We start from the raw sequence: 17245 nt of genomic DNA on the forward strand, positions 1-17245 counted from the left end.
AGATCATGAGCTCTTTATTGCAAAATTCAGACTTAAGTTGAAGAAAGTAGGGAGAACCACTGGGCCATTCAGTGGTTTTAGATCAAATCAGATTTAGATCAGATTTTAAATCAAATCTCTTAAGATGATATAGTGGAGGTGACAAATAGATTCAAGGGATTAGATCTGACAGACAGAGTGCCTGAAGAGCTATGAACAGAGGTTCATAACACTGTGGAGGAGGCAGTGACCAAAACCATCCCAAAGAAAAAGAAATGTTAGAAGGCAAACAGGTTGTCTGAGGAGACTTCACAAATAGCTGAGAAAAGAAGAGAAGTGTAAGGCAAGGGAGAAAGGGAAAGATACATCCAACTGATTTCAGAGTTCCAGAGAATAGCAGGGAGAGATAAGAAGGCCTTCATTAGTGAACAATGCAGAGAAATAGAGGAAACAATAAATGGGAAAGACTAGAGATCTTTTCAAGAAAATTGAAGATACCAAGGGAACATTTCATGCAAAGATGGGCACATTAAAGGACAGAAACAGTATGGACCTAACAGAAGCAGAACAGAACTATACAAAAAAGATCTTAATGACCAGATGACCATGATGGTGTGGTTACTCACCTAGAGCCAGACATTCTAGAGTGTGAAGTTCGGTGGGCCTTAGGAAACATTACTACAAGCAAAGCTAGTGGAGGTAACAGAATTCCAGCTGAGCTAGTTCAAATCCTAAAAGATGATGCTGTAAAAGTGCTGCACTCAGTATGCCAGCAAATTTGGAAAATTCAGCAGCACCACAGGACTGGAAAAGATCAGTTTTCATTCCAATCTCAAATAAGGGCAATGCCAAAGAATGTTCAAACTACTGTACAATTGTGCTTATTTGACATTCTAGCAAGGTTATGCTCAAAATCCATCAAGATAGGCTTCAGCAGTATGTGAATCAAGAACTTCCCAATGTACAAGCTCAGTTTCAGAGAGGCAGAGGAACCAGAGATCAAATTGCCAACATTCGTTGGATCATGGAGAAAGCAAGGGAGTCTCACAAAAACATCTACTGCTTCATTGACTACACGAAAGCCTTTGACTGCATGCATCACAACAAACTGTGGAAAATTCTTAAAGAGATGGGAATACCAAACCACCATACCTGTCTCCTGAGAAACCTGTATGCAGACCAAGAAGCAACATTTAGAACCATACATGGGACAACGGACTGATTCAAAATTGGGAAGGAGTACAAAAAGGCTATATATTGTCACCCTTCTTATTTCATTTATAAGTAGAGTATATCATGTGAAATGCTGGGCTGGATAAATCACAAGTTGGAATCAAGATTGCCGGGAGAAATATTAGTAACCTCACATATGCAGATGATACTACTCTAATGGCAGAAAGTGAAAAGAAACAAAAAAGCATCTTGATGAAAATGAAAGAGGACAGTGAAAAAGCTGGCTTGAAACTCAGCATTTAAAAAACTAAGATCATGGCATGCAGTTCCATCACTTCATGGCAAATAGAAGGGGAAAAAGTGGAAGCAGTGACTTCCCTCGCAGGGGTCTTCCCTTATAGCTCAGTCAGTAAGGAACCTGCCTGCAATGCAGGAGGCCCAGGTTCAATTTCCAGATCAGGAAGATCCCCTGGAGAAGGAAATGGCAACTCACTCCAGTGTTCTTGCCAGAAGACTCGCATGGACAGAAGAGCCTGGCAGGCAGGCTACAGCCCATGGGGTCTCTAGAGTTGGATGGACACGAGTTAGTGACTAAACCACCACTACCACGAGAGACAGATTTTATTTTCTTGGGCTCCAATATCACTGTGGATGGTGATTGCAGCCATGAAATTAAAAGATGCTTGCTCCTTGGAAGGAAGGCTCTGACAAACCTAGGCAGCATATTACAAAGCGGAGACATCACTTTGCTGACAAAGGTCTGTATAGTCAAAGCTATGGTTTTTCCAGTAGTCATGTATGGATGTGAAAATTGGAACATAAAGAAGGCTGAGCACCGAAGAATTGATACTTTGAATTGTGGTGCTGCAGAAGACTCTTAAGAAACTTGTACTGCAAGGAGATCAAACCAGACAATCCTAAAGGAAATCAACCCTGAATATCTGTTGGAAGAACTGATGCTGAAGCTGAAGTTCTGATACTTTGGCCATCTAATGCAAAGAGCTTACTCATTGGAAAAGACCTTGATGCTGGGAAAGACTGCAGGCAAAAAGTGAAGTGGGTGGCAGAGGATGAGATGGTTAGATAACATTACAAACTCAATGAACATGAACTTCAGCAAACTCTGGGAGATAGTGGAGGAGAGAGGAGCCTGGAGACCCCTGTCTGTGGGGTTGCGAAGAGTGAAACATGACTTAGGGATTGAACAACAGCAAATATTTTTAGATAATGTAGCATCATCATTTTGTGGCTTTTCTTATTCATGAGAGGTCTATAGATTTGTAAGGACCTACCCACATACACTTGAGAAGACTCTTGAGAGTCCCTTGGACTGCAAGGAGATCCAACCAGTCCATTCTGAAGGAGATCAGCCCTGGGATTTCTTTGGAAGGAATGATGCTGAAGCTGAAACTCCAGTACTTTGGCCACCTCATGCGAAGAGTTGACTCACTGGAAAAGACTCTGATGCTGGGAGGGATTGGGGGCAAGAGGAGAAGGGGACGACGGAGGATGAGATGGCTGGATGGCATCACTGACTCGATAGATGTGAGTCTGAGTGAACTCCGGGAGTTGGTGATGGACAGGGAGGCCTGGTGTGCTGCGATTCATGGGGTCGCAAAGAGTTGGACACGACTGAGCGACTGAACTGAACTGAACCCACATATACTGTACGCTCAGTCTATTGCAGAGTAATTCAGTGCCCCTTCCAGTTAGCTGGGGAATTCCATGAATTACAGCCATGGGAAAAGGTGGTTATGGGTTCGGTTCTCCATGTCTAGTCTTCCTATCTGCATTTTAGCTCAATATGAGCTATTTTCTATGTTAGTGATGCAAATCTGATTGGTTAAATCAATGTCTCTGTCTTTAAATATGGAGGTAGACGGTAGAACCGGCCAAAATCCAAATAAGGGATTGTTTGATATCATTAGCATATTAATTAATTAATATGACATCTCATCTTATAGGAAAAATATCAGCGAGAACAGGAAAAACTGAGGGAAGAGTGGCAGAGGGCTAAGCAGGAGGCTGAGAGAGAGAATTCCAAGTACTTGAATGAGGTAGTGTTGGATCATGTCATCTTCTTTCTTCCCTACCTTGTTGCTGAAAGTGGCTGTAAAATGGGACTACCCCGTTTCACACGGCTTTGGTCACACTTTCACTTATGTCGCTCTTTCAATGTTCCAGGCTGTGGTTTCCACAATTTTGCTTTGATGTTTCAGCCTTTCTCCTAGTTGCTCTGCTGTGTCACTAAGCAATCCTATCAGTAGGCTTTAAGTGCGTCTTCCTCTTCTGTGTTACAATTCCACTCCCCACATGTGATTTTGTCTGTGATAAAACATTTTTTTTTTTATCTTTTTAGAACATTTTTAATTAGAGCATATTATTGGTCTTGGTTTCTTCCATACATCAATGTGAATGAGCTCTAAAACTATATATATTATTTCAAGTGGAATTCTGGGCCAACTACAATAAGTATCATTTAAAACTGAATATAGACATGTCTTTGTGGAATGATAGAAATGCACAGATTTAGACAGGTTTCTCTTCTCCCTGGTCATGTAGGAACTGATGGTCCTGAACTCAAACAGCATTTCTCTGACGGCCCGGGAGCCTGCCCTGGCCACTAGGGGTGAGGAGTCCAAGTCTCCTGACAAGGAAGGAACCCGGGCAGAGGAAAAGATGAGGCACCAGCAGCAGGAGGAAGATGCGAATGAGGACCAAAGGAAGAAGCTGCAGGAACAACTAACTCTTGAGAGAGAGATGAAGTTGAAGGAGCAGCAGTATCAGGAAGAGCAGCAACAGAAGCGGCGTGAAGTGGAAGAGCAGAAGCACCAGGCAGAGAAAGAGAGGGAAACTTCCATCAAAATATACCAGTACAGAAGGTCTGTCTCCACGGCCAGAGGGCACGTGTGGTTTTTCAATTGTCTTGGCTTAGTTGAATGGATACAGCCATATCCATTCCCTACTTCAGAGGCACCTACTTGGTCCTCTTGCTCCCTACCGTCAGTCCTCTATTCAGGGGAACCCAGGCAGAGTGAACCCGTTCCATTGTCAGTCTGAGCTTGTCACCTGACTTCCTGCTCCGAGTTCTCCTGTTGCTCCCTGCCAGATTACAACATCATCCAAAGTCCTTGCCAAAGCCCAGGTAGTTTGGGTGAGCTGCATCTTGGCTTTCTGGTCTACCCAGCTTCCGACCACTCTTCACCTTACTTGGTTGCTTGCAGTCACAGTGGCCTCCTTTTCCCTCCATAAAAATGTCCAATTTATTCTGCCCTGAGACTTTCACATTTTCTAGTCCCTGTATCTGGAGAAGGCGTCCCTTACATGCTTGTGTAGCTCAGTCATTTTCTTTAAGTCTCTGCTCCTATGTCACCTTGTCAGACTTTGCAGAATACCTCACCTGACATACATGCCTCTTCCCTCACCCCGTCTCTCCAGTATGCACTTGCCTGCTTTACATTATGCATTTATTTACTCGTCTGTTAACCTGCCTATCCCACTAAAATGTATTAAGAGGCCAATAAGTGTGTTTTGTTTACCAGCCCAGTCCTGGAATAGTACTGAAATACAGCAGGCAATCAGTGTATGTTTGCAGGATGAATGAATTGCAAATGTCTGTTGATGGTAGTGGGTCTCTGTTTTTTGTAGAGATGGATTAAAATACTTCTGTTTGTTTAGTTTTCAACTCAGAGACCATTCTGAGAATGGTCTATCCTGAGAAAGAGGCTATAATAACATTATTTTGATATTCATTTCTTAAACTCTGAGAAGGCATTAAATTCTAACATTTTGAACCATAAACTCCTTTTGCATCTTTTAGGCCTATTGATTCCTATGACATACCAAAGAGAGAAGAAGAATCTTCAGGTTTGCTTCCTAGTGACAGGTGTGTAGAACTTCAATTGTAATTTGGTGGGAGGAATTGGCTTCAGATGAATATCTGAGGGCTTGTGTAAGTGTTTTGTAGGACTGAGTTAACACTTGCTCTTTTATGGGATACAGAGATACCTGCTGATTGATCTTTGTATCAATTGGCTTTTGCTGTGTAACCAACTACCCCTGAACTTAATGACGTGATTATGATTTTGTGGTCAGCATTTTGGACTAGACTCAGTCGCTGGTTCTTTTAGTTGACTGGATTCCTAGTGTATCTACCACCAGTTTACTAAGCAATTCTGCTTTGGGAGTTGACTGGCTGTCAGCAGGGGCAATGAGAGCAACTGGGCCATGTGTCTTTCAACATCCAGCAAGCCAGTGCAGTCTCCTCCACATGTGGCTTGACAGAGAAAAGAGAGAGAATTAAAGAGAGGAAGTATGCAAGGCAGTTTGTAGTCTAAGATCTGACCTGGCACACCATTGCTCTGCCACATTTTTTTACCTAAAGTCACAAGCCCAGCCCAAGTTCACGGAGAAAAGAACCCTACCTCTTTGTGGGAGGAGCCACAATGCTAGTGGAAGGGACACAGAAAAAGTGTGTTCATTTTTGCAATCTACCTGAAGCTTTATTTTAAAGGAGTTATAAGCAATAGTTTGAGTTTACTGAACGTTCCATTCAGACATCTGAAATGAACCTTGTAGACTTTTTCTTAGTTTGATGAGAACTACTGGTCAGTTTCAGGGAATGAAGATCGGATTTCAGATACCTGAAAAGTTGTACATTTCCTAAAATGTTAAATTTGACATTTTAAAGTAATTTTAAAAATGCTTTGCACTCTTGAGATCACTTAGGACTTCTGAAAAATCTGTATTTATCCGTTATATGGCTATTAATTTGTATTTTCACAGCTAAAATTTGTTTAGCAAGTTTATCTTAGAGATAGGGGAAGACTCATCTCTATAGGCAAACAGGATGACTGAACAGGACTCAAGACTAGAAAGGGAAAAGAAAAGGAATATACATAAAAGTAGTAATGAGCTGACATTAAGCTAGAAAAAATTTCTAGTGATGGATGACCTTATTTACAGTCATTGTTTCTAAATAACTCTAGATCATTAAAATGTGTATCTTTCTTTTTTTAAGATATGATTTACTTATATATTTAAATAAGCCTCATGTATATAACTCATTGCCTTGAGAAAATAATTAGATTGCTGAGAAAGGAAACTTAAGGAATCCCAGAAAATACGAAATATTCTAGGCAGTTGTGATAAAGCATGCCCTAGAGGCATTAAGGAGTATAGCTAGACATCATGCATTAAAAGGATTTTCTCCTATGTTAATACAAATGAAACCACTCATGAATGTTGCTAACAGTTATGATACATTTTGTGTTGCATGTAATTATGTGCTGTATTAATATGTTATAAACGTGAATATATATATATATGATAATTCACATTATATATTATTATTTGTTATTATTGCTAGTATTTGAAATTGTGCCCAGAAAGGGAGACTGAGATGAGCATGTATTGATATATAGACCCAAGTTTACCATCACAGAATCAGGCCATTTCAGAAGTTGCCTGTGCCAGTGTGCTCCAGCACCTCTTTGGAATGCTAGGATGGCATTTGATGAGTTACTGTGTCAGAGTAGGACCCTAAGGCCCCTAAGTTGACTTCCTAACCCTTGGGAGCATGGAGGAAACATTTTCAGTCTGATGTTAGGCTGTCTGATAAGAGATGCTTCATATAGCCTGGTAAGATTGATATCTGGTAGAGAAGAGGGTCAGAGTATTCAAGTCATTTGAAAAAGTCATAGGATTTCATTGACATCAAACTGAGAGGATTGTCACATGCTTCTGTCTGTTTCTGGCATCATGCTCTTTTCTCTTTAGAGATGTCACCATTTTCTGCTAGTTTGTACAACATGAAAATTTCCTTCATTTTCCAACATGAAAAATTTATTTATGAAAATAAATATGGCTCTCAACAGGCATGGAAAATAAATCAACTGCTTTAAATATAATCTTTTTGGTGTTGTTACTTCATGAATATGAAAAGACTGTTCTTCATGAGATATATGTAATGTGTTCTATGTTTTAGGAATAAATCCAGATCTACTACTGAATTGGACGATTTCCCCACAAATAAAAATGGTAAATGTGAATTTTTTTCAAAATTCTTCAGCATGATTGCTTAGCTATGCTATCACACCCTATGATTACTATTTTTAAGGTCAAGACATTTCAGGTTCATTAAGATTACATATTTGAAATACTACGGATTTTTAGCATTTACATATCAGAGCAGAATTACCTTGTGCTTATTTTGGCTTGACTTTATAATAGAAGGAGTACTGCAAGATTAAAATGATTATAGATAGCTTAGAAATTATGTGAAAAATTTGCAAAGTGATGCTAATACCGTGTGGTATAGTGGATTTTACTTTGCTGCCAAAGAATTGGGACAGTAGTTTTCTGCAGAGGACCAGGGAAATTGTATATAAACCTGAAACTGGACATGTAAATGACAAGATAGCAAAAAATTCAAAATGATGATTTCACTAACTTGGTAAAAGCAATTTGAAACCTGATATTTTTAGTATAAAGTGACTTTCTGGACCATAGATAACTGAGGTTATGTAACTAAGAGAAGAAAACTAATCAGAAATACCATTGTAAGCAGAGTTTGCATACCAGGCTTTGAGTTAGGAAGGTGTTGGTCAGTTATGTAAATGACTGAAGATGCAGCTGAAGATTGAGGTGGACGGGGTGGACATGCCCATTTAAGTGGAAGGCTACTCCCCAGTTCCAGTTTGTCACTGCCGTGTGGGGAGATACAGACTTGTGATTGCCAACTCTTTCTATTGAAAACAGAAATAAAAAAAAAAAGTCTGAATTTTTATTTTAAGGAAGTTTGACCAGGAATTTAAAAAATTGTATAACCCTCTGTGAGCCAAACAATATCCACAGGCCCCAGTGGTCTGATGGCAGCTAGTTTACAACCTCGAGTTAAAGCTTGTAGAATTTATAGTTTCTAGTAGGTTTCATGATCACCCCCTTTCCCTTAACACAGGGAACCTTTCATTATCTGGTCCTAGTTTAACTCTTCGGCCTATTTTGTTGTTTTCCCCATAAGGGTCCCTTAAATATAACCAAACTATTCTCTCATTTTCCAACTTATCAGATGCTTTCTGATCTGGTTCCTCTGGTCTTACCTGTTTGGATTTCCAGTTTCTTCTCCCCAACTATGCCCTGAGGTCACCATTAAAATAATAGTTTAAGTACTTCCATCTGCCATGAAACATTTTTAACATACAGTGATCATATTCTCATTTGAAAGTAAACACATGACCTGTTAGTAATAACAAGTGTGACTCTTGGAAATAGTCTTAATATTTGTGACTTGTATTATTGATCTGGCTATTTTTGTACATATATTTCCTCCCTTGAATAGCACAATATTAAATATTTTGTTGGAAAACTTGGTTATTCCAGTATGGCATCTTTAAAATAGGAAACACTTTATTCTAAATCTGACCAAATTGATAAGATGTGTGTATGTACCAATGTAAACATAGATGTGTATAAGAAATTTTTGGTGGCCTTGCTCATTGCTTCCTGGAAGATGAACTATGGCAGAGTGAATTTGGAAAGAAAGACAATAGCCATGAATCTGGAGAGCAAATGAAAAATCCTTAGGTGAAATTTCCTAATCCAAATTAAAACGGGGAAGTTCCCTCAAAATTATGGATGTTTTACTCAAGTCAGGAATTCATCAGCAAATCTAAGGAGACAAAACCTTTAGGATAAAACCTGACTTCATTGTCATTCGTAAATTCAACATCCAAACTACCACTCTGTAAGTTCTCTTAAAAGAGATACAAGTCTGATAACATTCCTTAGCCATCATTTGGATTACTTGGCTATTTTTCAGTTTCACAAAAGCCATTTCAGTGATTGAGTATGCTGTCATTCCTACGGTCTGGTCATGACTTATTCTGTGACTTAACACCATGACTTGCGCCATGTCTGCTGGAAAGAAAAGAAAGTGAAAGTTGCTCGGTCGTGTCCCACTCTTTGCGACTCCATGGACTATATAGTCCTGGAGTTCTCCAGGCCAGAATAATGGGGTGGGTAGCCGTTCCCTTCTCCAGGAGATCTTTTCAACCCAGGGATCGAACCCAGTTCTCCCACATTGCAGGCGGATTCTTTACCATCTGAGCCACTAGGGAAGGCCCTTGTCAGCTGGAGGTATATGCCTTTGTGTCTGGCTCTTTTCCCAGGGTGAGTGTATATTTTTTGAAAGAATAGAAAGCCCTGTTCCCTTGCAGAGTTATCACAGCAAGCATTCAATGAGCAGATGCTTGACTGATTTTAATTTAGGAAGGAAGGAAATAATGGAAGAGAAACTTTTTGGATGAGCAGTTTGTCATTTAATACTGCTGCAATCAATACCAGTTGCCTCCTTTTTAGGCAGCTCCTTAGTTTTCCCGAGTGTCCCCCTGGTATGCCTCTGGGACTGGAATTGGAATTTCCAGGGACAGGAGAGACTGTTGCTTTATCTTCTGAGGCAGCAGTCTCATTGAGAATTGATAATGTAAGCCTGTGTGCCCACTGTCTCATTCTTTTTTTGGCTCCACTGTATTTGGAGATTTAATTACTCTCCTTGTTTTTAATGCACTAATCCTGCAGCTTTTGATATTTTTAATTTAGGAAGCAATAGATACGCAGACCGAAGTGGGAACAGTAGCTCATCACAGAAGAGCTCGAAGAAGGAACCAGCGCCATCAGGAGCGGAGTTGGAGAGACAGCAAATCCTCCAAGAAATGAGGAAGAGAACTTCCCTTTATGATGACAACAGCTGGATCCGACAGCGCAGTTCCAGTGTCAACAAAGAGCCTATTTGTCTGCCTGGGATTATGAGAAGGTGTGAGGCATCTTTGGAATGATTTCCCTTTCTGTACTGAGGTGCAGATATTTAATTTCTAGGCGTGCTGGCTACTTTGGATGACAGAGATGTCATCGTTTCTTCTCTTATGTAAGATTTTGTGAGAGAAAGAGAAGCAGAACCAATGTCATTGGGCACTTGTCACCGAGCGCTGATTAGTGGCAGACACTTGGCAGGCACTTTGTCTACATCATCTCACTTCATCTGGGAAGAATGTCTTGAGGCAGGAATGGTAATTCTACTTTTCCACAAAGAAGCTGTGGCTTGAGTAAGGAATGCACGCGGACAAAACCACGTGGCTAGTAGGCTGCAAGGCTGGATGTGGAGTTCTGATGTGTGATTCAGGCATTTAAATGACATGCTTAGTGCTCCCTTGAATGATGAATTTTAAAAAAATGAAGCCTCTGTTTATAATAAAATAATGGTTAGATTGGAATTATGAAAATGGTGTTCACAAAGTGTGGAAACCTGGAATTTGCAACTTCAAGGAAAATACATAGATAGAAAATAATTCAGATGAGAGGATGAACTAAGCAGAGGTATCAGGGGTAAATGAATACTAAAGCTACTTTTGTTTAGTATTTCCACCACTGATAAACTGATGAATCCTTTCTGTGTTTCAGAGGTGAATCTCTAGATAACCTGGATTCCCCAAGAACCAATTCTTGGCGACAGTCCCCGTGGCTCAGTCAGCCGTCAGGAGTCTATGCCTCTTCCTCCGTCCAAGACTTCAGTCGCCCCCCACCTCAGCTGCTGTCCACATCAAACCGTGCCTACATGCGGAACCCCTCCTCCAGCGTCCCCCCTCCCTCAGCTGGTTCTGTGAAGACCACCACCCCATCCCCCATACCGCGTAGCCATTCCCCCGTGGCTCCACAGCCAGGCTCCCAGCCACGCAACAGGTGAGGCCCTTAGGGTTTTCCTTTTTCTTTCTTTAGACCCAAGGGATAGTTTTCATTAAAAATTTCCCCAGATCTTGTCCAAGCTTTCCAATGAAAAAGAAAAACAAGGCTTTTTGAATGTGTCAAATTTAGTGTTCCTTTCCCAGATCAATTCAGAAGGCTTCCTTAACGTCTTTCTGTGGCAACCCAAGGGTATTTATGGATGTCTTATGAAGCTATGGAGGCCTTTAAAAATGTTACGACTCTGCCACTGTCTCATTTACTTGGGCCTGTGGTCAGTGTCTCAAATGCAGACAGACCTAAATAGTTCCCAGCTGTGGAATCATAAAAACGCACAGTAGCTCGTGAATGCATGGCAAAGTGATGAGTAAAAGCAGTACTGTAAACTGTTGGACTATTTTAATGAGACTGTAATATACACTCATTTTATAGGGACTGAGTGTAAAGGACATTGTAATCCAGCCACATCATCTGTGGAACTTTGAGCAAGCTGGCTTTAAAGATTCTCAAGCTATTTATTTCATTTGGGGCTTTTGATTTCCAAAACCATTGCTTGTCTCTCATCTGGCTGGTCAGCATCTTGCTGAGATCACATCAACTGAATTCTGCAGGTCATATGCTGTGGGAACTGTGAGCGTTAGAGTGGTGGGTCTTGTTTTTTGATACGGAGTAGAGCTCAGACATCAGCATGCGTTGGGGTTTTAGGTCTGTGTAGCTTCTCCACAGATCCCTGATGCTTCATGAGACCACATCTAGCAGTGTTTCTGCTGAGACCTGGACAGAGTTCTCCCAGCCTGTAATGCTGATGAAATACTGAAAAGTAGAAACACAATGATTAATATTGAGATTTTTTTAAAGCTGTCAACTAAAGGATTTCATTCAGAGAAGATATTTTTATTCCAGCTAAAATGTGTCTCAGAGTTTGAATTGAGGGAAGGAGCAATGAGGATTCATGGTAAATTTGGAGTTAAGAATAGAATCAGGGGAAGGCAGAGGAGAGAGCGAGAGAGTACCTGTTTACTTACTGAGAATCCTGCCCTTGGAAAGCAGAAAGGAGACAGGGCTATGGGCTTCTCTGCCCTGAAAAGGTGCTCTAACATGGGACATTCAACAGCAATGCCTTTTGCAGTGACACTGAAGTGCTGTGCCCATCCTGTGGGATGCAAAGATAAGAAGTAGCCTTCACCTTCCCGTCTGGGACAGGAGATGAGACTTCTAAACAAAGCAAAGCAGAGACTCGCCATGCCTATCTGAATACTAGCTGTAGTAGTTTTCATGCCATTCTTCTCTGAAGCAGTCCAGTAAGCCAGAGGCATTAAGGAAAGCACTAAAGAAGTGCTTCTGTGTAACTAGATTATTGGGTGAATGAGAAGGAGGTTGACAAAATAAGGGTGAGATGATAGGTTTAATAGACTTGCAGTGCCTCTTGGAAGTAGCTGGGGATGCTCTTTTAGTGGCAATAAGCAAAGAACATGATAAGGGATGTGCTTGGGTGGCTTTACCTGGCAAGAAGATGCTGGCTGGATAAGAAGGGCATGAGAACCTTGCCGAGTACAGGTGTGGCCTAAGGGCGATAGCAGAATGGACCGATGACACAGAAATCGTTCATTTCTGTTAACTAGATGTCAAGGGTACCAGAACCATTGTGAAGATCCTTCAAGGTACAGTATAATCAAGCCATAATTGGTTGGCTGGTGAAAGTTTTCCTCCCATGGATATGTAAAGACTTTCATAAGGGATGGTTCGTGTTAATACCAGAATGTGATCTTTAGATGAGAGGTTTGAAATGGATGAACGCCCCCTTCCATTCTCGTCCTGCGTCTAGGTCGGTCAGTGGGAAGCGTGTGTGCTCCTGCTGTCATAACATTCTGGGCAAAGGAGCCGCCATGATCATCGAGTCCCTGGGTCTTTGTTATCATTTGCATTGTTTTAAGGTGAGACTAAGCCAAACAGCCTGCAACGCTTTGCTTGGAGAGCGCATGGCTTCTTTGGGTGCTGGGTGTGGACCCGCCACTAACAAGCTAGGTGCTGCCTCCATCGGTGTGCGCTGCACTTGGAATCACAAATGGCCTCCTGCTGCTGCTGCCTTCTCAAACCTTGACCTTGGAGGCACCATGCGCTTCCTATCTCCAATCTAAGATTCTATAAGCAAAGTTTACAGTGCGTAAATGCTTCCTCTAACATGCTGCTATGGTTATTAACAGCATGGGGATATAAATTATAAGTGTCCAGAAACCTAGCTTTGAATAGGGAGAGTGTGAAAGAAATTACATTATAAATATTTTTACAGTTGCAGCTAAGGTGTTCTTACACATAAGAAAGAAGTAAGGCTATATAACTGCCTTATTTTGCAGTATCTGTCTTTAGAGACACAGCTATTTGATTCTTGAACTTGTGTTGGGCCAGAGAGAGAACTTCTGGTTGTTGATCCTGGAGTCCTGCAGAGCTCAACTTGTTTTAAGCTTGTCTGACTCTGGCTTGGGTTGTTTCCTGGCATAACAGAATGAGTCAAAATCTTTAGTGTTTGAGCATGTGGAGCCAAACTACCCAGCCATGGGTATTTTGGGAAAGCACCATGTGTGAACACTCATGGGGATGCCCGGATGGCCCACTCCAGGGCAGAGAGCCAGAAACCTAGTCTTCTTGCCCTTGGCCAGTTCCTTCCCGTGGTGCTTTAGCCTGTCCATCCCCCCGGGAGAAAGGAAGCGTTAGCTTCTTTAAGCCAATCAGCGAATCATTTCTACTCTTTTGGTATAGTTAGAATGAAATCTTGGCTCTTAAAATTGGCTTTATGAATTCTTTAATGTCTCATCCGCAGGCTTCATTTTAACCTCATTATCTTTTGGCCTTTTTTTTCCCCCTTTGCTGAAATGTCTCTAAGAGCTTAGAAACTGCATTTTATTTTGCTCATTTTTTTTTCCCCTTCTGGGAGTGTCCCAGGGGTTCTTGAGCTAAGTGTGGGTGTTCCCTGTTGTTTTTGTTTGTCTCTCAGTGTGTGGCCTGCGAGTGCGACCTCGGAGGCTCTTCCTCAGGAGCCGAAGTCAGAATCCGAAACAACCAACTGTACTGCAACGACTGCTATCTCAGATTCAAATGTAAGAGAGCAAATCAGGGAGAAAATTTCTTGTCTTTTACAGAGAGCACGGGTTCCCATGTACTTCACTGAACCTACGACCAGCTCCCCTTCCAGCTCCCCTTCAAGCTCTCTGCCCTAGAGCTCCAGGCTTTAGGAATCTCACTATGTCGCCCTCAAAGAGGGTCCAGTGAGTGGGTCAGTGGGTCAGTTCTCAGGTTCCAGCTCCACAGGGTTGGGTGTGGGCCCAAGGACCTGGAGACGGATGTGGACTGGGGAGTCAGGACAATGTTTAGTGCAGTTTAGTCTGCTCAGAGTCTAGAGAAGCTTCTAGACTCAAGACTACAAATCAAGTCAGTTAAAATGAATCTTCTCTACAGTCTCTCATCTGTTGCTTGGCTAAGGATTGGCCCCCTCATAGTTTTAGCTGATTTCTATTATTTACCAATGTGGGTCTGATTATGTGATTTAGAATATGACCAACTTAAAGACTGTGGTTTAAAAGGATAATAAAGAATAGTCAGTGTATGTTTGTTACCATATAATCATATCCTATCAACATATACAATAGTTTAAAAAGAGAGCATTAATTCTGATTGCATAGTCTTTCAGTGTCATTTTTGAAAAAACTGGGTTTTTAAAAAACTTCACATGCTATTTTGTGTTGAAGCATGTTTTTGCCTGTAAGTGTGCTATAAAATATAGGATAGCGTAATTGGATCGCCTGTTGTTTATAGCTACATAAAGACAACCATTCCTCCTTTTCATATTTTGAGCCTTGATGCTGGTAACATGTGTTTCTTCCTTATTGTGAAAGGGTCTTGGTTACAAGTGGTATCAGCAAAACCATATGCTTTTGAGCTCTGAGGTATTTATATGGCCTTTCTGTAAAGAGTGCTTTGGAAGTGGCGTCAGCTCAGTCAACTCTCTCTTATCTGTCAGCGTGTTTTGAGCCTCTTTTTGCCATTGGTCCAGGCCATTCCTGGATGCCAGCACTGAGGCTGGAGACTGTCAAGGCTGGGCATGAAATGGGGGGAGTGTGTGTATGTGTGTGAGCTTTTCTGTCTTTAGTCCCAATTCCAAAGCCAAATATAATTGATTTTTGGAATCAACATGGAAAAACTGCCCATGCCTTTTCTCTCCTCCAGGACAAATAACAGAGAGTTGAGTGTAACTTGTTTCTGTATCCGCAGTTAATTTTTACTCCCATTTTTTGCAAAGAAAAGGCTTGCTAACCCAGACTTTGTGGGTTTGCCTAGCTTTATCCTAAGTGAGTAACAGAGTTATTCTTTCTACCTCATGGGGTCATTCTCTGAGCCATTCCTACCATGAATCCCGGTGGCAATATTCGAGTGTTTCTGAATCTAAGTGCTTTTCTTTCTTCTCTCCTTGCCTGATCAGCTGGACGGCCAACCGCCATGTGATGTCAGCCTCCACCCGAAAGCCCTGTTGCAGATAGAAGAAGAGGTGGTTGTCGCTGATATTGATATATAAATACATGTTGTAACATCCTTTCGCTCTGTTTTTTAAAAAAGAATAACACCTTTTCTGACCTCTTTAGATTACATCAGAGCATTATAGTCTTGGTAGAACCTGTATTTTTGTTGTTTATTTATAAGACGGTAATGATGTGTGGCAAAAAGTGCAGTATTTCCTTTTTGAATTCAGTATCATAAGAGCACAGGAAAAAACAAGAACTTCAAAAATTTTTTTTGAGGCTGATAAGGATCTGATTGACTTTCTAGCGGTGTTTTGAAGAGGGTTATTTTATTGTTTTTTTTTTTTAAACTCTGAAATATTATTTGAAATAGTTAATATAAATATGTAATTGCATTTGCTCTGTTTATTATAAAATATACTAAATTAATGCAGAGCCATATGGAAAATTTCACTAAAATCCACTCCTAAATTTGCTTTGCGTATCCTTCTTTTCATTTATGTAATATTATGGTTAATTTTTTTTTGTAGCTTATGTAACATTTTATTTGCTTGATGAGGGGAGCTCTATTTTCTTCACCAGAATTGTTGCTAAGCAGTTCTCAGTAGAAAGCTGCTGCTTTTCATTCATGAAAATTATCATGGTTTGTATGCCAGAAGTTTTCTTCAGAAACTAGTGAGCCTTTCTGTACAATTGCATTTGTAAATAAACTTGCTTGATGCATTTAAGGAGTGTTTCCTTTTCTTCTGTGTGTATCTGTTTGTCAGCCTTCCAAGACTTTTAATTATGTTTCAGTGTGTGGCTTTTCTGATACTAAGTTTTATTTTTAGCATCTTTGCTGCTGCTACTAAGTTGCTTCAGTCGTGTCTGACTCTGTGTGACCCCATAGATGGCCGCCCACCACGCTCCCCTGTTCCTGGGATTCTCCAGGCAAGAATTCTGGAGTGGGTTGCCATTTCCTTCTCCAATGCATGCATACATGCTAAGTCACTTCAGTTGTGTCTGACTCTGTGTGACTCTATGGACAGCAGCCCTTAGGCTCCTCTATCCATAGGACTCTCCAGGCAAGAATACTGGAGTCGTTTGTCGTTTCCTTCTCCCTTGAGCATCTTTCAGTTCAGTTCAGTTCAGTTCAGTCACTCAGTCGTGTCCGACTCTTTGCGACCCCATGAATCGCAGCACGCCAGGCCTCCCTGTCCATCACCAACTCCCGGAGTTCACTGAGACTCACGTCCATCGAGTCAGTGATGCCATCCAGCCATCTCATCCTCTGTCGTCCTGATATACAATAAAATGCACAAATGTAAACTATACAGTGACAAGTTTGACATGTGTATACCTGTGAAACTATAACTGTAATTGTGATATTGTTTTTCCTGAAAAATTTTAACAAGAAACTTTGTTTTTGATGGAAAGTTGCTTTTGAATGCAATATGTTTTTATGATAAGAGGTGAAGTGAATGATGAATTGTTGAATGATTTGCAACAAATCTTTATCTATTCTTTTGCTCCTTTGGTAATAAGAGGAGATTATAATTTTTGAACATATATAGGGCAAAAAATATATATAGACTAATGTTTTAGAAATGTGGCATGAGTGTGCAAGAATATTGAACTTTAGCATGTTTCAAGCAAAAATATAAACTTACTTGAATCCTTCATAGTAATGAAACTGGAGTTGATAATTCTAGGATATGAGAACTGTACTGAGATACATTAGAAATATATAACCTCATGGAGGGGAAAGGTATGTACCCAAAGAATTCTAGCGCCTGATAGAAATGACCAAGGCTAAGAGAGAAATCCAATGTGTAAGAATCCATGAGACATTTGCACTAAGGGAGTTG

The 17245-nt window shown here is 40.9% G+C and overlaps 1 protein-coding gene across 12 annotated transcripts in view; it reads left to right on the forward strand.

Moving 5' to 3' along the window:
• The window catches only part of LMO7 (LIM domain 7), a 220969-nt gene extending 204843 nt beyond the window's left edge, over nucleotides 1-16126 (forward strand). For 11 of the 12 annotated variants that reach the window (XM_055542674.1, XM_055542681.1, XM_055542670.1 and 8 more), the window contains 9 exons: nucleotides 3117-3209; nucleotides 3715-4034; nucleotides 4973-5038; nucleotides 7139-7191; nucleotides 9751-9964; nucleotides 10609-10887; nucleotides 12713-12821; nucleotides 13880-13982; nucleotides 15362-16126. In XM_055542674.1, the coding sequence (XP_055398649.1) occupies nucleotides 3117-3209; nucleotides 3715-4034; nucleotides 4973-5038; nucleotides 7139-7191; nucleotides 9751-9964; nucleotides 10609-10887; nucleotides 12713-12821; nucleotides 13880-13982; nucleotides 15362-15384 (1260 nt within the window). In that variant the 3' untranslated portion in view covers nucleotides 15385-16126. The remainder of the gene's footprint in view (nucleotides 1-3116; nucleotides 3210-3714; nucleotides 4035-4972; nucleotides 5039-7138; nucleotides 7192-9750; nucleotides 9965-10608; nucleotides 10888-12712; nucleotides 12822-13879; nucleotides 13983-15361) is intronic. The other variant, XM_055542676.1, reaches the window with a different exon arrangement.
• The last annotated feature ends 1119 nt before the right edge of the window (nucleotides 16127-17245 follow it).

Source organism: Bubalus kerabau, chromosome 12, assembly GCF_029407905.1.
Source record: "Bubalus kerabau isolate K-KA32 ecotype Philippines breed swamp buffalo chromosome 12, PCC_UOA_SB_1v2, whole genome shotgun sequence".
In the NCBI taxonomy this organism is placed as follows: Eukaryota; Metazoa; Chordata; class Mammalia; order Artiodactyla; family Bovidae; genus Bubalus; species Bubalus kerabau.